Source organism: Scyliorhinus torazame, chromosome 3 (assembly GCF_047496885.1).
Source record: "Scyliorhinus torazame isolate Kashiwa2021f chromosome 3, sScyTor2.1, whole genome shotgun sequence".
NCBI lineage: Eukaryota > Metazoa > Chordata > Chondrichthyes > Carcharhiniformes > Scyliorhinidae > Scyliorhinus > Scyliorhinus torazame.
In genome coordinates, this window is record NC_092709.1 from 14,734,959 (window position 1) to 14,757,380 (window position 22,422).

The 22,422-nt window shown below is 49.0% G+C and overlaps 1 protein-coding gene across 2 annotated transcripts in view; it reads right to left on the bottom strand.

The window, feature by feature from the left end:
• Positions 1 to 22,422, bottom strand: part of grid2 (glutamate receptor, ionotropic, delta 2) — a 1,370,357-nt gene that overhangs the window by 156,200 nt on the left and 1,191,735 nt on the right. For both annotated transcript variants that reach the window (XM_072495324.1, XM_072495323.1), the window contains one exon: positions 17,151 to 17,346. In XM_072495324.1, coding sequence (XP_072351425.1) covers positions 17,151 to 17,346 — 196 coding nt within the window. The remainder of the gene's footprint in view (positions 1 to 17,150; positions 17,347 to 22,422) is intronic.

Consider the following 22,422-nt stretch of genomic DNA (forward strand, 5'->3'; position numbering starts at 1 on the left):
AAGTATCGCATTCTTTCAGCATACTGACACCAGTCCCCTCTGCTTGCATTGTATGACTGATTTCCTGAAAAAAGACTTCTTCGAATCTCTGTTTACCAGACTATTCAGTTACAACATCGTTGTCCAGAACCACTCTTTTTTTTCCTCGTCGCCAGTATAATAATCCAAGAACCCCGCGAAAGGAGATTTACTTAAGTTCATTATAAACTTAAAGATAAGGTCACTACCGCGGCATACAATAATATAGTCCCAGTCCAGGACTAGCGAGAGACCCGGTCCCGCTCCGGGCCAATTTTTAAAGGGTGAAGTAACAAGCCCCAGCTGAATGGACCCCTGCTCACTAATGGGGAAACTTATATTCTATGAATCCCACAGGGAGATCCATCAGTGTATCTTCATGAGGGTTATCACACCATCCATTCAGTTTTGCGCTGCCCCTGTCCACCCCACCTCAGATCATGCCTGGGAGGGGGGAGGGGCGTTAACTTCTGGCCTCTGTGTGTGCGGCTTTGAACACTCCATTGAATCACCCACACTGTACTGTCCATGGGAAGAGGAAGTTGTAGCTGTCAAATTGCTCTCAGCAAAAAGCACAGAGATAATATTTTGCATGGCTTCATTTTTGCAGCCTGCCAAATGCTGCAGGGTAAGTATACTCTTCCCTTTATGCATTGTTAGTAACTATGAATGAACTATTACTCAACTATTAAGTTGCCTGTTTGACCCCCTGGACCGACATGGAACTAAAGGCTATTTTGGCAAAAATAGGTCACGTGTAAGGCGACTGCTTGGTATTGGGATTGACAGAGCTCTTCAGCTCACTGAAGTCAGATGAGGACAGTATTTTTGAATGCAGTTATTTGTTGATCTGGAACACTCTGTCTGAATGACACAATCTGATGGAAACACACTAACGTTCAAAAAGAAATTGGGTAAATATTTTTTAAAAATTAGAGTACCCAATTCATTTTTTCCAATTAAGGGGCAGTTTAGCGTGGCCAATCCACCTAGCCTGCACATCTTTGGGTTGTGGGGGCGAAACCCACGCAGACACGGGGAGAATGTGCAAACTCCACACGGACAGTGGCCCAGGGCCGGGATCGAACCAGGGACCTCGGCGCGGTGAGGCAGCTGTGCTAACCACTGCGCCGCTGTGCTGCCCTGAAATTGGGTGGATGCTTGAAGTAAAGTTTTGCACGGGCTAAACGGTAAGGGGAGGGCTGTGGGGGAAATCGACCACCCACAGAGAGAGAATGTCATAGTCACGATGGGCTGAATGCCCTCCTCCCGCGTTGTATCGTTCTACAAATCTACCTATAAAACATTGATCAGATAAAAATCAAATTAAACGTGAAACGCTTTCAGAACAGTCAGGGTTTCAGCCCAATCAAAATAATATCCAATTTTTCCAAAGGTAAAAAAACAGCATAGCTTCAGAGAGCAATCATTTTAGACGGAATGAGATGAAATAGGATGTGACATTATATCCCCAGATGCAGACATGCCTGAATGCAAACAAACCCTTTTCTTTCTACCATCTGACAGTCCTCTCAATGGAATCTACAAATACATTTAACTTGCGTGGTAACTCTGTTTCAGGCCTCTATGATGGCAGAAGAAAATACCATTGGGGATTTTTCTCACGAAAGGAAGAGATTGAAATGACACAGGTATTTTGTACGAAAACTGCGCATTTAAAAACCTTTGCAGATGTTGTGTTGAATGTGTGGCAAAAGGCACATGGAGATTGATGTTTTGCTAGATGTCCCCTTTGCTCGTTTTTATTAAACTTATTGAGAGAATTTGGACTCACTACTTGTATCGCATGGTGGCACTGTAATTAAGCACTTGGCGGGTGGTGAATTGCCACATAACGAATTTCACACCAGTGGAAATTAGCCTGGAGAGGTACTATTCAGGAGGCTAGCTCTGTGCATATTGATGGGTCGCAAATTGGCATGCATCCTGAGAGATGGGGGAAGTGCATGGATATTAGAATGCTGTGTTTGAACACACAACAGTTCTGGCATCCTGGGGGACAACCAGATAGGCAAGTAGCGCTTGGCTCGTTCACTTGGATCTCAGCTAGCGTTACTGCCCATTTCATTGATCCGATTTCTTTCCAGATTGCCCACCACAGGAGCAGCTGGTGCACGCAGTCAGACATGGCAGTGCCCCGACCTGGAAGAGCTGCGGCGATTTTCCAGACAATGAACTGCAAGCCCTCCTCAAAAAAAGTGACATCAGAAAACACCTGACCACGAGCCTGCCAGGACTGCCACATACCACCTGGAGGACAGGTGACACTGGCCAACTCTCCTCCTCCCAAACTGCAGACCAATGCTTCAAGAAGTTCAAAAACTTCCCCAGGGTAGGAAAGGTATAGGACTACAGGACTACAGATCTTAGGGAGCAGGAGTAGGCCATTTGGCTCTTTGAGCCTGCTCAGCCAGTCAACAGGATCATGGCTGATGTGGCTGTGGTCTCAATTCCACTTTTCTGCCCCACAATAACCCTGGACTCCCTTGATTATCAAAAACCTGAGTGAGGAAAGGCACTGTGTTGGGCAGTGGGGAGGTTGAATTTCCACCGTTAGCCCTTTGAGAAACTGAAGGGGAGGAAATTCGACTTTGCATCTTATTTACAAGTTCCTCTTGTACACTTCAATAGTGCCATCCTACACAAGTTTCTCGACCATATACCACCTGTTGAATTGACATCATGATTTGTAGCACATTCGGACACTTTGGGCGGGATTCTCCGGCCGAGGCCGCCCAGCGAGCGGAGAATCCCACCCGAGTTCAATGGTGTTCTCCATCGTACTCCGCTCGCCCGCGGCGTTCTTGTGGCAGTTGGGGCGGGAGAATCCAGCCCTTTAACTCGCTTTTCCTAATATTCCCCAAAAGCCCTCTCAGTCGAAGGTAGATGCACCAAAGTGAAAATATCATTTTGTTCTGCAATCGTATCTGTGGACATTATTGAACATCTGTGCAAGGTCGCAGATGGCAAGGTTGGGGAAATATTGTCCTTGTCAAGTGTGGACGTCCTGACTCAGCCTGTGAAGCACGACACAGATACAACACTTCCACCCCTTCCTCTTAATTCCAAGGGGATAATGTCACCAACTCTTAACTTCTGTTGTCCTTTCATGAAAAATCCATTACAGGAGGAGGAAGTTCATGGAATTTGCAGAAGGAGGCCATTCAGCCCATCGAGTCTGCACCGGCTCTTGGAACCGGCTACTTAAGTCCACACCTCCACCCTATCCCCGTAACCAGTAACCCCACCTAACATTTTTGGACACTAAGGACAATTTTGCATGGCCAATCCACCTAACCTGCACATCTTTGGACTGTGGGAGGAAACTGGAGCACCCGGAGGAAACCCACGCACACACGGGGAGAACGTGCAGACTCCACACAGACAGTGACCCAAGCTGGGAATCGAACCTGGGACCTGGAGCTGTGAAGCAACAGTGCTAACCACTGTGCTACCATGCCGCCTAAGATAATGGTGAAGGACATTAGGAACAATAGACACAACTACTTTCCTGTCCAATGTGATGCTCATGAGAAGGAAGATGATGATGAAGAGGGCGATGTTTACCTCAAGCCACTTGTGAGTTCCTGCAAAAATCTCCAGCCCCCTGTTCCTCTGTGTTAATGATATGCTAATTATATTTGCAAGAAACACAGACCACGGACATTGTTTAATTAAGTCCTTCGACCACTTGTAAAGAGAGACCGCTGGGACAGATGGTTTTAGTAGGTCTCAGGCAGATGTATGTAATGCCGCATTCTGTAAATGAAATGAAATGAAAATCGCTTATTGTCACAAGTAGGCTTCAAATGAAGTTACTGTGAAAAGCCCCTAGTCGCCACATTCCGGCGCCTGTTCGGGGAGGCTGTTACGGGAATTGCCCCATGCTGCTGACCTGCCTTGGTCTGCTTTCAAAGCCAGCGATTAAGGTACTATCAAAGAAAGGATTTGTGTCTTGATTCATAATTCATCATCTGGTTGGGGATTCATTTATTACATTGCTCCTTTCGGCAAATCCCCTGCAAAAACACGCTTCTTATCTCCCAGACCCAAGCTCAGATACTTTCGCAGCATAGGTTCCTGATTTACATGCGCTAAGGGGCCTATTTGCGGAAACAGGCAAGCTCTTTGAACATCCTTTAAAAATGGAATGTTATATTACGTGATCGTAATATGCCGTTACTCTTTGCTTTACTTCCAGAATGGTCTGATGGTTAGATTTCATTGAAACTACCAATCTTCAATTCAAAGCAAATTAGATTTAATGAATAACGAATATAAATACTAATGAGTTTGTTCACTCTTACAGAACTAATAATTGATCATAAAGTAAATCAAAAGAGGTATTTACCTACACGTGCGAACTATGCTATATCTCTCTAACACTCTGCTGTCTAGTCACTCCTGGTTCGAAGAGCCCCAAGATCCTCTGAGTTCAGTTTATATACCTAAATCTAGTGCTGCCATCTAGTGGTTGTCTAACACTATGATGCAGTTGTTAACCCTTTACATACCAGCAGATATACAGATCACTCCACGGAGATGGCCCAGTTGCGGCTGTGACAGAGCGGTGAGGACACCGTCTCCATTTTGAGCCTGCCGCTGCGTGCCAAGATTGTTTTAATGAACCCGACAATGGCGCAGCCACGATGGGCCAGAGTAACCTCCGCTGCAGCAATTGACAGGATTTCATGTAAAGTTTCTCATTGAGACTCCACGCTTCCCCGTGTAAACATTGTGCGACCAGAGAACCTTGGTAACATGTCTGCATCGAGCAAACCGCTCATACTGAAAATTTGTGAAGTGATTGCAATGCAAGGCAGGCGTACGTGTCAATATTGGAGAACTTGATCAAGTTAAAAAACGAGCATTTCACCCTCCAAAATTAGACAGCCACATAGCAACCAAAGAAATTACACCAAATTTCTATCTATTTAAGAAGAGATTGCTTTTTTGTCAGCTGAAAGAGAGATTGTAGCACAATTGAACTGTAACTATTGTGGCATCATGTCAAAAGTCTAGTTCAATAATGTCCCCAGATACGATTGCAGAAATAAATGATATTTTCACTTTGGCGCATAGTTATTATATTTTCAGCTGAGAGAGGTTAGCCTTCCACCGTTCGGGAATATTGAGAAAAGTGAATTAAAGTGTCAGACCAACAGGTGGTATACGGTGGAGAAACTGGTGTAGGGTAGCACTGTTGAAGTGCACAAGAGGGACAATTCTTTTTTTAATATGTTTTTATTGAAGTTTTTACATTTTATACACTGTACATTCGCGAAGGCTTTATGTGTCGGTTACAATACACAAGTCATTTTTCTCTGCGCCGATCACCCCCCCCCCCCCAACCCGGTCCCCCGCCCCGACATTTGTTGTTTCAGGGTCCTTTCCTGGGTCCCTTTCTGTCCAATGGGATGTTATCTGCTATTTACATGTGAGTGGTTCTTCCTCCCTTTTGTCGATTGTCCCTCCCGCTTCTTCTCGCCTTCCCCTTATCCTGTTTTCGCCATTTCCTTGGGGCTTCCGTTTCTTCTGGCCTTGTTCTGGGTTCCTTGGCCCCTATGTCGGGCGTTTTCCAGCCTCCCCTTCCTTTTTCTCTGCCCCCTCCTCCCTTCCCTTTCCCTATCTGTTCCCTGCGGTCCCATTGACTCCCGTGCTTCCGCCACCCCCCCCCTCACCCTGCTCTGTTGCCTGTTGGCTTCAAACAGGTCCTGGAACAAGTTGGTGAATGGTCTCCACATTTTGTGACCCTCAGATAGTGAACTTGATCTTCCCCAGGTGGAGAAATTCTATCAGGCCTGCCAGCCATCTGCAGCTGTGGGTGGTGCTGCTGATCGGCAGCCGGGCAGGCTTCTACGGCAAGCGATTAGGGAAGCAATGGCAAGGGTGTCGGCCCTCTTCCCCATGAATAGTTCTGGCTAGTCCAATATCCCGAAGACTTCCACTCTTGGGTACGGCTCCACCTTCACCCCTACCACCTAGGACACTGCCTTGACGAAGGCTGTCCACAACCCGGCAAGTCTGGGGCAAGCACAGATCATATGGGCGTGGTTGGCCAGGCCTCCCTAGCACTGTTCACATTTGTCCTCCACTTCTGGGAAGAACCTGCTCATTCGAGTTCTTGTCAGGTGTTCTTTGTGCATCACTTTCAACTGCATGAACCTTGCGCATGAGGAGGTGGAGTTGGCCCTGCTCAGTGCTTCGCTCAAGTGTTTCCACCCTATTTCCATCCCTACATCTTCCTCCCATTCCGTGTCTTTCTCCTTCACCCATCCCCCTCACTCTTTCCACCGTGGCTGTCCAGTCGTAGTATTATAGGTTCAAGACGGCTAGGCCCCTTATGTTTCTCCTTCTTTGTTGGATTTTGGGGGGGGATTCTTGTATTCTTCCCCCCTTCACATGAATACCATTATCATCTTGTCTATTGAGTTGAAAAAGGCCTTGGGGATGTAGATCGGGGTGGACCGCAACAGGAAGAGGAACCTGGGCAGTACGTTCATCTTGATGATCTGTACCCTCCTCACCAGGGAGAGAGGGAGTATATCCCATCTCTTTAGGTCCTTTTTTACCTTCTCCGCCAGGCTGGTCAGGTTCCACTTGTGGATTCGATTCCAGTCGTGGGCAATCTGGATCCCCAGATAGCAGAATTTGTTTTGGGCTAGTTTAAATGGTAGTCCCTCCAGCTCTGCCCGTCCTCCTCGCGGGTTCACCGGGAATAGTTTGCTTTTGCCCAGATTGAGTTTGTACCCGGGAAGGCTCCGAACTCTCCCAGGAGCTTCATGATTTCTTTCATGCTGCTTTGTGGGTCCGAGATGTAGAGGAGCAAGTCACCTGGATAGAGCAGGACTCTGTGCTCTCTGCCTCCTCTTCGGATCCCCTTCCAACCTCGCTGCTCTCAGGGCGATCGTCAGCAGCTCGATTGACAGGGCGAATAAGAACGGGGACAGTGGGCATCCCAGCCTTGTGTCACCTCGCAGCTGGATGTATTCGGAGCTGGTGGCCTTGGTCCATTCGCTCGCCTTGAGGGCATTGTACAGGAGATTCACGCATGAGATGAACCCCGTCCCTAGCCCAAACCGCTCTAGTACCTCAGTGAGGTATTTCCACTCGACTCTGTCGAAGGCTTTTTCTGCATCCAGGGAGACGATCACCTCTGGTGTTCTCTCCCGGGATGGGGTCATTGTCACTTTCAGCAGTTGTCCACTGTTCGCTGTCTACCCTTAACAAAGCACATCTGTCCCATTTCCACCCAAAAAACACTCCAGCAGCCCAGTGGTGATAGCCACCCTCCAGTCCTGGAACCAACTATGGCAGCAATTTGGCCTGACCAAAACGTCAGACAAAGCTCCCATCTGCAACAACCATAGGTTCACACCAGCACTGACTGACGCCACCTTCAAAAGGTGGGGACAGGATGGAGGGACACGGACAGTCAGGGACCTATACACAGACGGCAGGATCGCAACACTGGACGAACTGACAGAGAAATTCCAGCCAGCCGGGGGAACGAGCTAAGGTACCTGCAACTCAAAAACTTCCTACGAAAGGAGACAAGGACGTACCCACAACCTCCACGACAGACACTACTGGAAGAGTTACTGGACGCAAGCATACTAGATAAAGGGAACTGCAGTGACATGTATGACCGACTGGTAAAAAAGGGCCGACACTGTACTGGACGCAACAAGTAAGAAATGGGAGGAGGACCTGGGGATTGAAATAGGGTGGGGACTCTGGAGCGAAGCACTGCATAGGGTCAACTCCACCTCCACGTGTGCAAGGCTCAGCCTGACGCAACTAAAAGTGGTACATAGAGCCCACTTAACAAGAACCCGTATGAGTAGGGTCTTCCCGGAGGTGGAGGATAGATGTGAACGGTGCCAAGGAGGCCCGGCCAACCACACCCACATGTTCTGGTCTTGCCCCTGACTTGCAGGGTACTGGACAGCCTTCTTCGAGGCAATGTCCAAAGTGGTGGGGGTGAGGGTGGAGCCATGCCCGAAAGTGGCGGTCTTTGGGGTTTCAGACCAGCCAGATCCATTCCTGGGAAGGAGGGCAGACGCCCTTGCCTTTGCCTCCCTGATCGCCCGCCGTAGAATCCTGTTCGGCTGGCGGTCAGCAGCACCACCCAAAGCTGCAGACTGGCTGTCCGACCTCTCAGAATCTCTCCAAATGGAGAAAATCAAATTCGCCATCCGAGGGTCAGACGGCGGCTTCCACAGAACGTGGGAGCCATTCACCCAATTGTTTGTGGCCAATGAACAAGCAGAAGAATAGCCAGGTAGCCAAGAATCAGGGGAAAGTAGCCGAGGCGGGGCGGGGAGGGATAGACCGGGAGGGGGGGAGAGACAGCTAAACCTAAGAGGAAAGAAAGGTGAACCACAGGAGGGGCGAGGGGGCAGAAGAGGGGGGAGGACGCAGAAGAGGGGGAGGGGGGAAAGAAGGAAGAGACAGGGAAAAACAGAGGAGAACCAGGGAGGTGTGGGGGGGGGAGGGGGGCAGGGAAATGATAGCCGGAAGAAGGGCACGGGATACGATAACAAACTTGGCATCTACAGGAACAGAGAACAAGGAGAATACAGGCGAAAGACGGGAGGAACGGCTGAACCCCCCCCCCACAAACAGATGGCTACTTATGTAGAACAGCAAATTACTGCGGATGCTGGAAACTGAAACGAAAGAGAAAATGCTGGAAAATCTCAGCAAGTCTGGCAGCATCTGTAGGGAGAGAAAAGAGCTAACCTTTCGAGTCCAATGACTGTGTTGTAAATAATTTTGCCAATTGTACAGAGTTGCTGCTGTTGAGCTGGTGCATAATACATTACCAGTTACTTTATTTTATTTTTTATTTTTTATTTTTTGGTATGTTTGTGTGCGCCCTTCTCTTCTTTATATATATATATATATATGTATATATCTTATTCTGTGTACATAACAGTAAATATACTTTGTTCATAAGCCCCCAAAAAAACATTTATAAAAAAAACAAAGCACATCTGGTTCTCTGCGACCACCTCTGGCACAAAGTAATTTAGCTGCTTAGCCAGGATTTCTGCGAGTATTTTCATGTCTACATTGAGCAGCAAAATGTGTCTGTTTAGTGGCCTGTGGTAGCATTGAAGGCAGGCTGTCCCTTGCTAGCGGGTCTGCGAACATCTCCCCCAGGTGGTGGGCCGGTGCTGTTGCATGTTTTTTGTAGGAGTCCGCCGGAAACCTGCCGAGTCCCGACGCCTTCCCCGCCTGCATGGAACTGAGGCTCTGCATGACTTCTCCCAGTCCTATTGGTGCCTCCAGTTCCCTCCATCTGTCGTCCCCCGTGATTGGCATATTCAGTCCGTCGTGGAACTGTTTCATCCCAAGTCCACGTCGGGCGGTTCGGACGTGTAAAGCCCCCGGTAGAGAGCCTAGACTGCTTTATTGACCTTTTTGTGGTTCGTCTACCAGTCTGCCTCTGTTATCCTTTACCTGGCTACTTCCCTTGTGGCTGGCTGCTTTCTCAGCTGGTCAGCCAGCAGGTGGCTAGCCTTGTCTCCATGCTGGTAGAAGGTCCTCCGTGTCTGGCGGAGTTGGTGCGCTGCCTTCCTGGTGGATAACGGGTTAAAGTCCATGTGTACTTTTTCCTCTCTGCCATGAGCTCCACGGTCGGAGCGTCGGAGAACCGTCTGTCGACCTTCAGAATGGAGTCGATCAGTTGTTGCTGAGCCGCCCCCTCTTTCCTGTCTCTGCGAGCCTTATCAGCGATAACTTCTCCCCGAATCACAGCCTTCCGTGCCTCCCAGAACGTGAAAGGTGAGACTTCCCCATTCCGGTTGTTAGTAATGTACTCCGCTATGGCCTGTGATGTTTTCTGGCAAGACCTTGGCAGCCAAGAGGGCTGTGTCCAACCTCACGTCCATGTATTGCAGAGTATTCTGCTCTGACTATCTCTGGATGCACCGATTACCCCACTACAAAGAAGTCAATATGGGTATGGACCTTGTGTATTGGCAAAGAAAAACGAGAATTCCTTCTCACCCGGGTGCATGATCCTCCAGGGGTCCACCTTCTCCATCTGTTCCATAAACTGTCCCATGTCCCCAGCCATGCCTGTCGCTTTCCCAGTTCTGGGTTCGACCTGCCCATCAGTGGGTCCTGTACACAGTTAAAGTCTCCCCCCGTGATCAGTCGGTGCGTATCTATTTCCACCATGGCCTTCTATACAAATTCTGTGTCGTCCCAGTTGGGAGCGTATGCGTTGACCAGGACCACTGGTGCCCCATCCAGGGCCCCGCTGACCATGATGTACTGTCTCCCTAGGTCCATAACCGTCCTTGTCGCGCTGAACACCGTCCTCTTACTAAGCAGTACGGCTAACCCCCCCCCCAGCTCTCATCCCGTAGCAGGAGTGGTAGGTCTGTCCCACCCAGCCTTTCTTTATCTGCAGTCGGTCCTTCCCCCTCAGGTGTGTCTCTTGGAGGAAGACTATGTCGGCTTTCATACATTTCATTTGGGCGAAGACTCCGGGAGCTGGATTCTCAGATTCTGGGGCTATGTCGCTATGCCGGCGTGGGAACGGTGGCTTTTTATGCCAGGAAACAAGCGGAAAACGGCCACCGATTCCATGTTATGCTGGGGGCTAGCAAGATGGCAGCGTAGAGCACCCAGTTCTAGCTGCCGATACGCCCCAGAGAATTGCCGGGTCCGTGGCCGCGCATGCCGTTCGCAGCCCCTCGCAGACCTGGCCTGCAAAATATTCCCCGTCTCGCGCACCCCAGACCACCCCCAACAGTGCTCCCAGCCCTGAATAATGTCCCCCCCTGCCCGCGGATCAGCCCTCCCCCGACTGTGGCGGCCCTGGACTGAGTCTGCAGCCACCACGACAAATTCCTGATGGGTGAGACCATGAAAGACCCATGCCGTCGGGAACTTGGCCCATCGGCAATGCCCGGAGGCGTCGATACGTGGAACGTACGCCGCTTTGGAGGGGGTGGAGCATCGCAAAAGCGGCGCCGCCCCCGATTTCGTCGGAAACTTGGATTCTCCAGCCGTTCGCATAGCCAATCCACCTAACCGGCACATCTTTGGACTGCGGGAGGAAACCGGAGCACCCGGAGTAACTCCACACAGACACGGGGAGAACGTACAAACTCCACACAGGCAGTGATCCAAGCCAGGAATCGAACCTGGGACCCGGGAGCTGTGAAGCAACTGTGCTAACCACTATGCTACCGTGCTGCCCCTGCTGTTTGATACAATACACCAGTCTTTGGGATGCCACATACCCAGCATTTACACTGGCATTGAAATCCATATACCACGTTACTCATTGTGTGATAGGTAGGACGTCTTTTTGGCTCTACGGCAGTATCCTTTTCTTGGCGAATACTACTGTTATGCGCCAGGGTTTAGAGAACTCCAAAGTGTATCATGGAGTTCACCTGACCCACAACTTTTAATAGATTGTGGTATGGGGAGAAGACGGCCCACTCTACAGGTGTGGTACAGCAGAAATGGAAAAGTATTTTTTAAAAGCAAAACAATGTTTATTCTATGAACTCAAATTAACCTTTTTAAAACATACAGTGAACATCTTAGCAACAATTAATTCAAATACAACCCCCAAAGACTACAACTCTAAGGAATCCTTTAAGCTTTCCTTTTAACATCCATACGACGTAAAAACACCTTTTAACAGAAGGTTTACATTCACTACAGAGAACATTTATAATTCTGAATTCACCAAATGATCAAGAGATAGTCTTTTGATGGCAGAGAGAACAGCAGTACACCTGCTTGGTCTGGCTTCAGCTCCAACACTGAAACCGAAACTAAAACACACCCTGCAGCCTGCTAAAAACGAAAGTAAAAAGCTGACAGACAGCCCAGCTCCACCCACTCTCTGACATCACTGCAGTAGTACACCCATTTCTTAAAGGTACTCTCACATGACACTACTCATGCAGCTATTACATAGTAGCAGCGTGAAACAGCTAGCTTCACCTGTTGTTCAAATTTTTGAGATACCTTGTCCTTCCAGGGTAATCGAAGGTAGGCTGGGAACCTTTCAGGACTGGAAGTGGCAGCCTTAAGCCCATTCATGACTTTGTGCGATATATAGTGGGCAATGATCTGATTGGGGAGCCATTATCTTCCAGGATGGCTGTGAGGCACCCTATTTCAGCATCAATCTTCATGGTGAGCAAATGGCTTGGGCTCTATTTACGAGGTTGTCAATCTTATAGTGCATGGAATTGTAAGAATCTCAACGCGTGCATTGACCAGTGATGGTGAGCTTGCGGTAGACGTTTGTAGGGAACACCCAGAGGACCTCTCAATCAGCATGTCAAGGAAAGAGTGAATTTGACTGCCCCATTTCAGAGGTGGATTGGACTACAGGATGGAGCCCATTAAGGTGTGTCAAGAAAATCCTTACAAACAGCTGTGGATTCAGACATAGCAAATGTATCACCTTAATATTAGAAATATACAAGGAGTAGGAAGTTAGGTGTATTTCCATCGAAGAAGCATTTCCCAACAAACATGCGTGTGAGAATTGGACCCAAAAGGGATGGCATGGCAACACTATCTATTTGGGCAAAAATGGTGTAATTAAAACTGAATTCAACTGCGTGAGTTGCTAAGTTCCTAACTTCAATAAATACTGTTTCGCACAATTGCATTTATTGCCCATCCCTGAGTGCATTTAAGAATCAACCACACTGCTGTAGGTCTGGAGTCACATGGAGGCCAGACCAGGTACGGATGGCAGATTTCCTTCCCAAAAGGACATTAGTGAACCAGATGGATTTTTATGACATTTGGTGTCATGTTTGTCATTCGACTTTTAATTCCAGATTTTTGGAACCACCAACTGCCCTGGTGGGATTCGAACGCAGGTCTCCAGAGCATTACCCTGGGTCTCTAGTCCAGTGAAAATACCACTACGCCATTGCCTCCCTGTGATTCAAATGTCCATGGCTTCCTTGAGCTGTCTTTGGTGAGTATTGGATTGGATTGGAATGGATTTGTTCATTGTCACGTGTACCGAGGCACAGTGAAAAGTATTGTTCTGTGAACAGTTCAGACAGATCATTCCATACATGAAAAGAAAATACAAAATTGGGCAAACATCGAAGAGACAATGTAAATACATAGACGCAGGCATCGGGAGAAGGGGGAGGCATTGGGTTAAGACACAGGCATTGGGTGAAGTCAGAGTAGGCTGGCAATGTAAAATGCAAGTCCCCTATGGTCTTCACAAATGTGAAGGAATCTTTCACCGTGTATGTGGAAAATGTGCTCAAAGCTGGTCGTAGGAACTCAACCAACCACTTGGCCATTTCACGTTGTGCAGAATCGGTCATAGGTAAGGTAGGGCGTAAAGACATTTTGCGTCTTGGGAAATCCATACACAAATGGACAAAGTGGGATGCGAGGTTGCATCTTATCATATACATCACCTTGTAGCTCATTGTGCTTACACAAGTCCAACAAGAATTTTAAAGATCTAATCAGAGTCAATCTGCCTGGTTTGAATTTTTTTAGAAAATTGGCAGTTAACTGTCAGCCATCGGTTAACTGGTGTATTTGAACTCCATGTTAAACTCCAGTTAACTCCATGCCAATCAGAGTCCATTTGTCCACTGATCAGGACCCTCATTTCATGAAGTATAAATTGTTGTTCCCTTTACAGTTGGCATTCCTGTGAATGTCCTGATGAGTGATTGATTAAAAGCTTCGACATGTCGCCTTTTATTTTAGCGATACTCATGCACTAACCTTTTTGGTGCAGTAAGGAGTGAAAACAAGGTTGAACCGTGTGGAGGAAGGTGAATAATGGAGAGGATTAGAGAGATTGACTATTTGGAAGATCAAAAAGAATGAAGTGTGATGGTGCACCATGGTTATTGCCTCAGAGAGTGCCACTGGCATCTATGTGCAGAGTTAAAATTGAATTGAAGATATGCTTTGACAATAGTGGCGAGAAGCTGTAAAAATTACCTCAACCTCTACTGTAAAAATATCCTTTAGGTTGGGTAATTGAATTCAACATTTGGACTATGCAACCATTGGCATTCCTCTTAAAATATTCTAGCCGCCTCCGCAGTTTATTAAAATGTTCAGTGCTGGTATTTCAGAGAAAGCAGCCCGTGATACAACACAAGTCAAGAGAAAATGCATTAAATATGCATACAAAATAATATAGCTCTCGGCCTTATTGAATGAGCAGCACCATAAATAATGTATTGTCAGTCATGCCTGTCATTTACAGATATGCTGTGCATCATTCACTTTTAATACAACATTGTACGTAATAACAGTGGACAAACCGGGTAGGGTAACAGATGTGTTAACTTGAAAGCCCTTTTGAGTTAAGCAACAGAGATGAAATAATAACTGAAGTTAGAAAATGATAACAGTCCTGGTGAAAATCCTAAGATTGGGAAATTCTTCACTTGCCGTGGAAACGCTGAGATATTCTGACTTCCACCTTCCTCCTCCGACAGAGTTTAAAGGTCAGCTGTTTAGCAGATATAAGACTGCACATGTTGGTCTGAATTCTCCAGTTTCCTGGAGACAAGGTGGGAGGAGGTCTCACAGAATGGCCAATGAAGGCTGGGGGTTGTTGGGGGGTGGGGGTAGGGTAGGGGAGGCTGCTGTTCCTTTTTCACTGGCATGTCATGAGGTGGCAGTCAAAACTTCTGCCCAGTGGCAAATCGAACCACTTAAAGTGGCCAATTATATGGCCACTTCCTGCCACAGCTGTTATTTTTAAAAACCGTGCCGTTAGACTTTCTGTTAAGTGGACAAACTGCCTGGTGAACTCTAGTGTCCTCCCAGCGGACTTGGCAAGGTAAGTAGGGATGCCCAGGGTGAGCGGCCCCTCCTATTCGGGCATGTTTTGGTCCACAGAGAGGTCCCCTACAGGTAATGACCGCCCCCACAGCAATAGCCCTGCCTGCCACTCACAAACCTCCCCACTCCTCCCCTCAATGGGGCCTACCTAACTGGCCCCGGCACCTCCTGACTCCAGTTACCTGGTTGGAAGGGTGGTGTCCTTCCATGGCGTGCTCTTCTTCTCGGGGCAGCTCCAGCAGCGGCCAGGTTTCTGGTGCTGCTAATGAAATGGCTGAGCTTCAGCGCTCTGATTGGCCTGAAACTCTTGGGGGCAGGAGACCATCTTTTATTGGCACAGCAGCAATGCCAGCAACCATTTAGGTGCCGAACCCCCACAAAATCCGACTCCCACAAATGCCCGAGGCCACATCATTGTGATTCCCTCCATTATTTCTGGCTATTATTTCTGGGATATCAGGAACTGAAGGGAGTTAATTATGTTTTTGATACTGACAGATTTGCATTCACATTTCTCACAAAAATTAGATCCTCTGGGTTCTTCACACTCCTGATTTTCATGCCCATCTCTTTCCAAAGATGAGGAAACACCACATGGCGGCTTGATGTGAATTAGTGTTTTAGTTTCATCCTTGATGATTTTCAAATGGCTCCCTTATTGGGCAACTAACCCACTTAAGGTCATACAAACAAGAGATTAGGTAATAGAAAAATGCTGCCGGCGGGAACAGAGAATCCCAAAAGCCGGAGAATCCCAGTCCTAATCTCCTTTTGAAAGTTACTGTTAACTCCGCTTCCGCCAGCCTTTTGAGTCAGTGCAGGCTATATCTCTGGGACGGGATCTTACAGCCCTTCCCACCCACATCAACCCTGGATTCCCTGGTGGCGGGCCTGGCAAGCCATACAAAACTCTACAGACCTCGGCGGGACCGGAAGACCTCACTGGTTGCCAGGGCAAGTAACCTCCGCTACGGGAAAATACGTGATGGAGGTTGGATGGGGGTGTGTGGGGGGTGGGGGGGGGGGGGGGGGGGGTCGGCTGGAAAATACCGGCCCTGGTTTCTGACCCTCCTGACACAACAAAGCCTTTCCCCTCATTTACGCCGCATTCATTTTGATGGACATTAATAAATCAGAAGTAATGACCAATGTTTGATTAATAAATCATCCACTAAGTAACAGACATCTAATTGAACAAATCAGGAGGTCTCAGCTGAGAATTAGAAACCCAAGAGAGTAAATGAGGGATTGGACCATCAATAAGAATTTCTTTAAAGTAAGACCTCGTAGTCAAGGGTTCATTCTGAATTAATGCTTTCCTGAATTCTTGAACCATCTATCTGTTTACTTTGTTTTAAAGCATTTTCTTTATATTTCTCCTGTGCTTTATGTTTTCTCTATGTTCTGACCAGTTTATCTATCATTTGATCAAATTTTTGATTCAGTTCTTATGCAAGTGTATTAAGGTGAATAATTAGCAATACAAATTATATTTTGGACACCTCCCATCAACCGGACTATCGACTCATATTAGAAGACAGAATAAGAGAGCCTACAAGCTGGTTGAGCTGGATGTGAGCTGGAGATGGACGGGTTAGCCCTCTGAGTGAAGAATATTTTCCTCATCGGTTTTAAATTGCAGACCCTTTGTCCTGAAATGATGACCCCTGGTTTTAATCAGGGGAAACAACATCTCAGCTTCCACATTGTCCAGAGAGCATCAAACCCTTGTATAATCTTAAATAGCTCTCTCAGATCACCCCTTAGTCACCACTTTCCTGGAGAAAGGAACGACAGCTTATTCAATTTTTCCCGGTTGGTATAACTTCCCACGTTTTGGTGTCATTCTGGTGAATCTTTTTTGCATCTCCAATGCTGCACCACACATATCTCGGACGTAACACAGCAGCTATCTCACGTGGAAGGCACAGAAGCAGAGGGACGATAAAGTGGCACTTTACCACCCATTAGCATGGCCTTCTCCAGGGGGCTGCATCCTGCTGCCTACCTTCCCTTTTAGCTCAAGGAGTGAGGTTGTAAATGTGGCAAAAAATTGAATGGAGCGCGTTATCTTTTTCATAAATGGAAGAAAAAGGGCAGTTTAAAAAGAAAATGAAATTGCAGCTTAGGGCGACATTTGAACTCCGTTTATCTAGAATTCTGCAATTTGCCATCGCCCACACATATCAATTCATCAGAGTGCAACAATCTAATTTAACACTTAGGAGAGTAATATACAGATGGTGTAAAGAGGTGAGAGAAATGCACTGTACCCTTTGGATGCCTTCCTGGGAGTCCTTCACCGAGGTCTCTGTGCCATTACCTCTGTTGATCATCCTCCACATTTGGGCGTACATATTGTCTCTCTCAAAGGGGTTCATTCCTTTCACTCGAACATGCTCATATACAGCTGACTCCATCACTGTGCCATAGGGGATGTCTGTTTGCTTGGAAAGATCTTGCAGGGACCTTTGGGTTGAGAAGAATGAGAAGATAAATAAATCAAAAACGCCAAGTTCAAAACTAAATCCGAAAGGCTTAACATAAGGTCAGTGTAGATTACCCAGATCTAAAAAAACTATTATATTTTATCGAGCGAGAACTGCAGGCTGCAATGAATTAACAACCAATCCAAAAATTTCAGTTCATTTCATTTCATTTCATTTTCAAAACACTTTGCTGATCTTAGAAGCATTTATTAGGGAACATTAGTTGAATCTTCAGTCATCGAGATAGCACAGAAAGGTAGGCTCCAAGGCACAGCGGCAATGGGGTGATAGTCGGCTCATCCTTTGTATTTTGCACGTACTACATTAACAATTCCACTGCAACGTGCCGAGAGGGCTCGATCACATGGAATTCTGCGGGAGGTGGGGGTTGGGGGTGGGAGGGGACATAAAGGCAGAGGAAAAATCAGAGGAGGAAACAACAATTGGATTTGATTTATTGTCACATGTACCGAGGTACAGTGAACAGTATTGTTCTGCGTATAGTCCAGACAGATCGTTCCATACATGAAAAACACAGGACATACGATACACAATGTAAATACATAGACGTCGGGTGAAGCATATGGAGTATCGTACTAGTCAGAGAGACGATGTGTGGGGAGATCAGTTCAGTCCATAAGAGGGTCATTCAGGAGTGTGGTAACAGCGGGGAAGAAGCTGTTTTTGAATCTGTTAGTGTGTGTTTCAGACTTTCGTATCTCCTGCCCACTTGAAATGCTCTCTTTCACTTACAGCCAGTGGCTCACTCATCTGTTGCTGAAACCCTCATTCAAACATATAGTCACCGCTATACTCGATGACTAACATTTCTGTTCTTATATTTTTGTAATTTTTGTTTCCTGTTTGTGCGCCTGGGAAAACCTTTTAATGTGATTGGCTACTTAGACACCCTGCTGACATCACTCCAGCTCTACATTGACAATGCCCAGCGATAAACGCTGTAATCAGATGAGGTGCCACTTCCTGACGATAGAGGGTAAATTCAATGCAAGGAGACACCTGGGGCTGGATTCTCCGTTTCAGGGACTATGTCCCCACGCCGTCGTAAAAATTGTAGCCTTTCACGCCAGAACAATTGGCGTCAAAAGGCCCCATATTCCTAGCCCTGCAGGGGGCCAGCAGGACCCGGCGTGGATCTAGCAGCTTTTGCTACAGATACGGGCCCCGGCGCGTCCAGGTCAGAGGCCGGGCATGCGCACGGTGGCGGCCTCCAGCGGCCGTGCCGTGCCCCACGGCGGACTCAGACCGCGGAGCTGAACGCTCCAAATAGTGCCCCCGTTCGGCCACGTGCCCGACCCGGACTGCCTGCCCAAAATTAGCCCGGTGCCATATAAGGCCCCACCTGCCCTCCGATCGGCTTGCCACCGACCAAGGTGGCCGCAGACTGAGTCCGCAGCTGCCACGCGAGTATCCCGACCGGCAGGACCACATTAGATCCAAGGCGTCGAGACCTCGGCCGGTTGGGGGCGGAGAATGGCGGAGCGGGTCTCTGGCAATGGCCGCAGGTAGGAGTACGCGGCTTATCGGGGCCCGGAGGATTGGGGAACCGCCGCCAGTCCCGATTCCATGCGGAAAGCTGGATTCTCCGCCCCGGCGCCGGCCGTGATTTCGGCGTCGGGGCGCGGAGACTCCAGCCCCTGATACCTCAGCGAAGCCTCCTTCGAGGTCAATGCTGACCACCCTTAACTCACCGCTGACTGCAAACTCTTGTCCATTATAGAACATAGAACAGTACAGCACAGTGCAGGCCCTTCAGCCCACGATATTGTGTTGATCATTTATCCTAATCTAAGATCAACCTAACCTACACCCCTTCAATTTACTGTATCCATGTGCCTGTCTAAGAGTCGCTTAAATGTCCCTAATGACTCTGACTCCACCACCTCTGCTGGCAGTGCATTCCACTGGATGACTATTTTTTTCAAATTGGTTGCAGTGTTAAAAAGAACCAAGAACAAAGGCTCACCAAGCCTGCACCAATTCAGATTCCTTATTTAGACTTACTACTTATTTGCCAAGCAATCTGTATCCCTCCATTCCCCACCTGTTGATGTGTCTGTCAAAATACATCTTAAACGTTGCTATATGCACGCCTCCACCACCTCCACTGGCAACGCATTCCAGGCACCCGCCAACCTCTGCATGAAATACTTTCCCCACACCTCTCTCCTAAACTTTCCCCCTCTCACCTTGAACCTGTGCCCCCTTGTAATTGAGTCTTCCGGGTTGGAACAAAACTTCCGATTATTCACCCTGTCTACACCTCTCGTAATTTTGTGGACCTCAATCAGGTCTCCCCTCAGCCTCCGTCTTTCCAAGGAAAACATTCCGAGCTTAATCAGTCTCTTAATGTAGGTGGAAAGGTCTTAATGATCTTGGGAGACTGGAGAGGGTAACCCGGGCCTGGCCTGAATGCGATGAAGCAAACAATCGGGTGAGAGAGAGATTCTGTATGGACATAACCTCAGAGAGCCAGAGATAACAACAATGGAGTACTCATGTAGGAAACAGCTAAGTACAACTTAAGGAATTATTGCATCGTTCATAAGGGATAAATCCAAAAGGCAATCAACAGGACGAACTTTACCCCTTTAAGGTAAACACCAGGAAGAAGATTTCACCTGCTACATTCTTGGCCATTTCTCAAGAAGCTATTAAGGTGGATTTAACTTAAATAAATGGGAACAGAAAATGTCACTGTGGCAGGATTCCAGGAATGAGTGGGGTCAATGGGGTTTGGTGTGGATGAGTGGGGTCAATGGGGGTCGGAGGGGATGAGTGGGGTCAATGGGGGTTGAAGGGGAATGAGTGGGGTCAATGGGGGTTGAAGGGGAATGAGTGGGGTCAGTGGGGGTTGGGGGGAATGAGTGGGGTCAGTGGGGGTTGGGGGGAATGAGTGGGGTCAGTGGGGGTTGGGGAGAATGAGTGGGGTCAATGGGGGTTGGGGAATGAGTGGGGTTAATGGGGGTTGAAGGGGAATGAGTGGGGTCAATGGGGGTTGGGGAATGAGTGGGGTTAATGGGGGTCGGGGAGAATAAGTGGGGTCAATGGGGGTTGGGGGGCTGAATGGGGTCAATGGGGGTTGGGGGGCTAAATGGGGCAAATGGGGTGGGGGAGAATGAGTGGGGTCAATGGGGGTTGGGGAGAATGAGTGGGGTCAATGGGGGTTGGGGGGCTGAATGGGGTCAATGGGGGTTGGGGGGAATGAGTGGGGTTAATGGGGGTTGGGGGAATGAGTGGGGTTAATGGGGGTTGGGGGGCTGAATGGGGTCAATGGGGGTTGGGGGGAATGAGTGGGGTTAATGGGGGTTGGGGGGAATGAGTGGGGTTAATGGGGGTTGGGGAGAATGAGTGGGGTCAATGGGGGTTGGGGAATGAGTGGGGTTAATGGGGGTTGGGGAGAATGAGTGGGGTCAATGGGGGTTGGGGAGAATGAGTGGGGTCAGTGGGGGTTGGGGAGAATGAGTGGGGTCAATGGGGGTTGGGGAGAATGAGTGGGGTCAATGGGGGTTGGGGAATGAGTGGGGTCAATGGGGGTTGAGGGGATGAAGGGGCCAATGGGGGTTGTGGGGAATGAGTGGGGCCAATGGGGGTTGAGGAATGAGTGGGGTCAATGGGGGTTGGGGGAAGGAGTGGGGTCAATGGGTGTTGGGGGGAAGGAGTGGGGTCAATGGGGGTTGAGGGGATGAATGGGGCCAATGGGGTTTGGGGAATGAGTGGGGTCAATGGGGGTTGGGGAGAATGAGTGGGGTCAGTGGGGTTGGGGAGAATGAGTGGGGTCAATGGGGGTTGGGGGAATGAGTGGGGTCAATGGGGGTTGGGGAGAATGAGTGGGGTCAATGGGGGTTGGGGGGATGAGTGGGGCCAATGGGGGTTGTGGGGAATGAGTGGGGTTGATGGGGGTTGGGGAGAATGAGTGGGGTCAATCGGGGTTGGGGAGAATGAGTGGGGTCAGTGGGGGTTGGGGAGAATGAGTGGGGTCAATGGGGGTTGGGGAATGAGTGGGGTCAATGGGGGTTGGGGGGGAATGAGTGGGGTCAATGGGGGTTGGGGGAATGGGTGGGGTCAATGGGGGTTGGGGAGAATGAGTGGGGTCAATGGGGGTTGGGGGGGAATGAGTGGGGTCAATGGGGGTTGGGGGGGAATGAGTGGGGTCAATGGGGGTTGGGGAATGAGTGGGGTCAATGGGGGTTGGGGGAATGAGTGGGGTCAATGGTGGTTGGGGGGACAAATGGGGTGCATGGGGGTTGGGGGGAACAAGTGGGGTCAATGAGGGTTGGGGGGCTGAATGGGGCCAATGGGGGTTGGGGAATGAGTGGGGTCAATGGGGGTTGGGGAGAATGAGTGGGGTCAGTGGGGGTTGGGGGGAATGAGTGGGGTCAATGGGGGTTGGGGAGAATGAGTGGGGTTAATGGGGGTTGGGGAGAATGAGTGGGGTCAATGGGGGTTGGGGAGAATGAGTGGGGTCAGTGGGGGTTGGGGAGAATGAGTGGGGTCAATGGGGGCTGAGGGGATGAGTGGGGTCAATGGGGGTTGAGGGGATGAATGGGGCCAATGGGGGTTGTGGGGAATGAGTGAGGTCAATGGGGGTTAAGGGGATGAATGGGGCCAATGGGGGTTGGGGAATGAGTGGGGTCAATGGGGGTTGGGGGATGAATGGGGCCAATGGGGGTTGGGGAATGAGTGGGGTCAATGGGGGTTGGGGGATGAATGGGGCCAATGGGGGTTAAGGGGATGAATGGGGCCAATGGGGGTTGGGGAATGAGTGGGGTCAATGGGGGTTGGGGGATGAATGGGGCCAATGCGGGTTGGGGAATGAGTGGGGTCAATGGGGGTTGGGGGATGAATGGGGCCAATGGGGGTTGGGGAATGAGTGGGGTCAATGGGGGTTGGGGAGAATGAGTGGGGTCAATGGCGGTTGGGGAGAATGAGTGGGGTGAATGATGGTTCGGGGGGATGAGTGGAGTCAATGGGGGTTGGGGGGGATTGGGGTCAATGGGGGTTGGGAAATTAGTGGGGTTGATTGGGGTTGGGG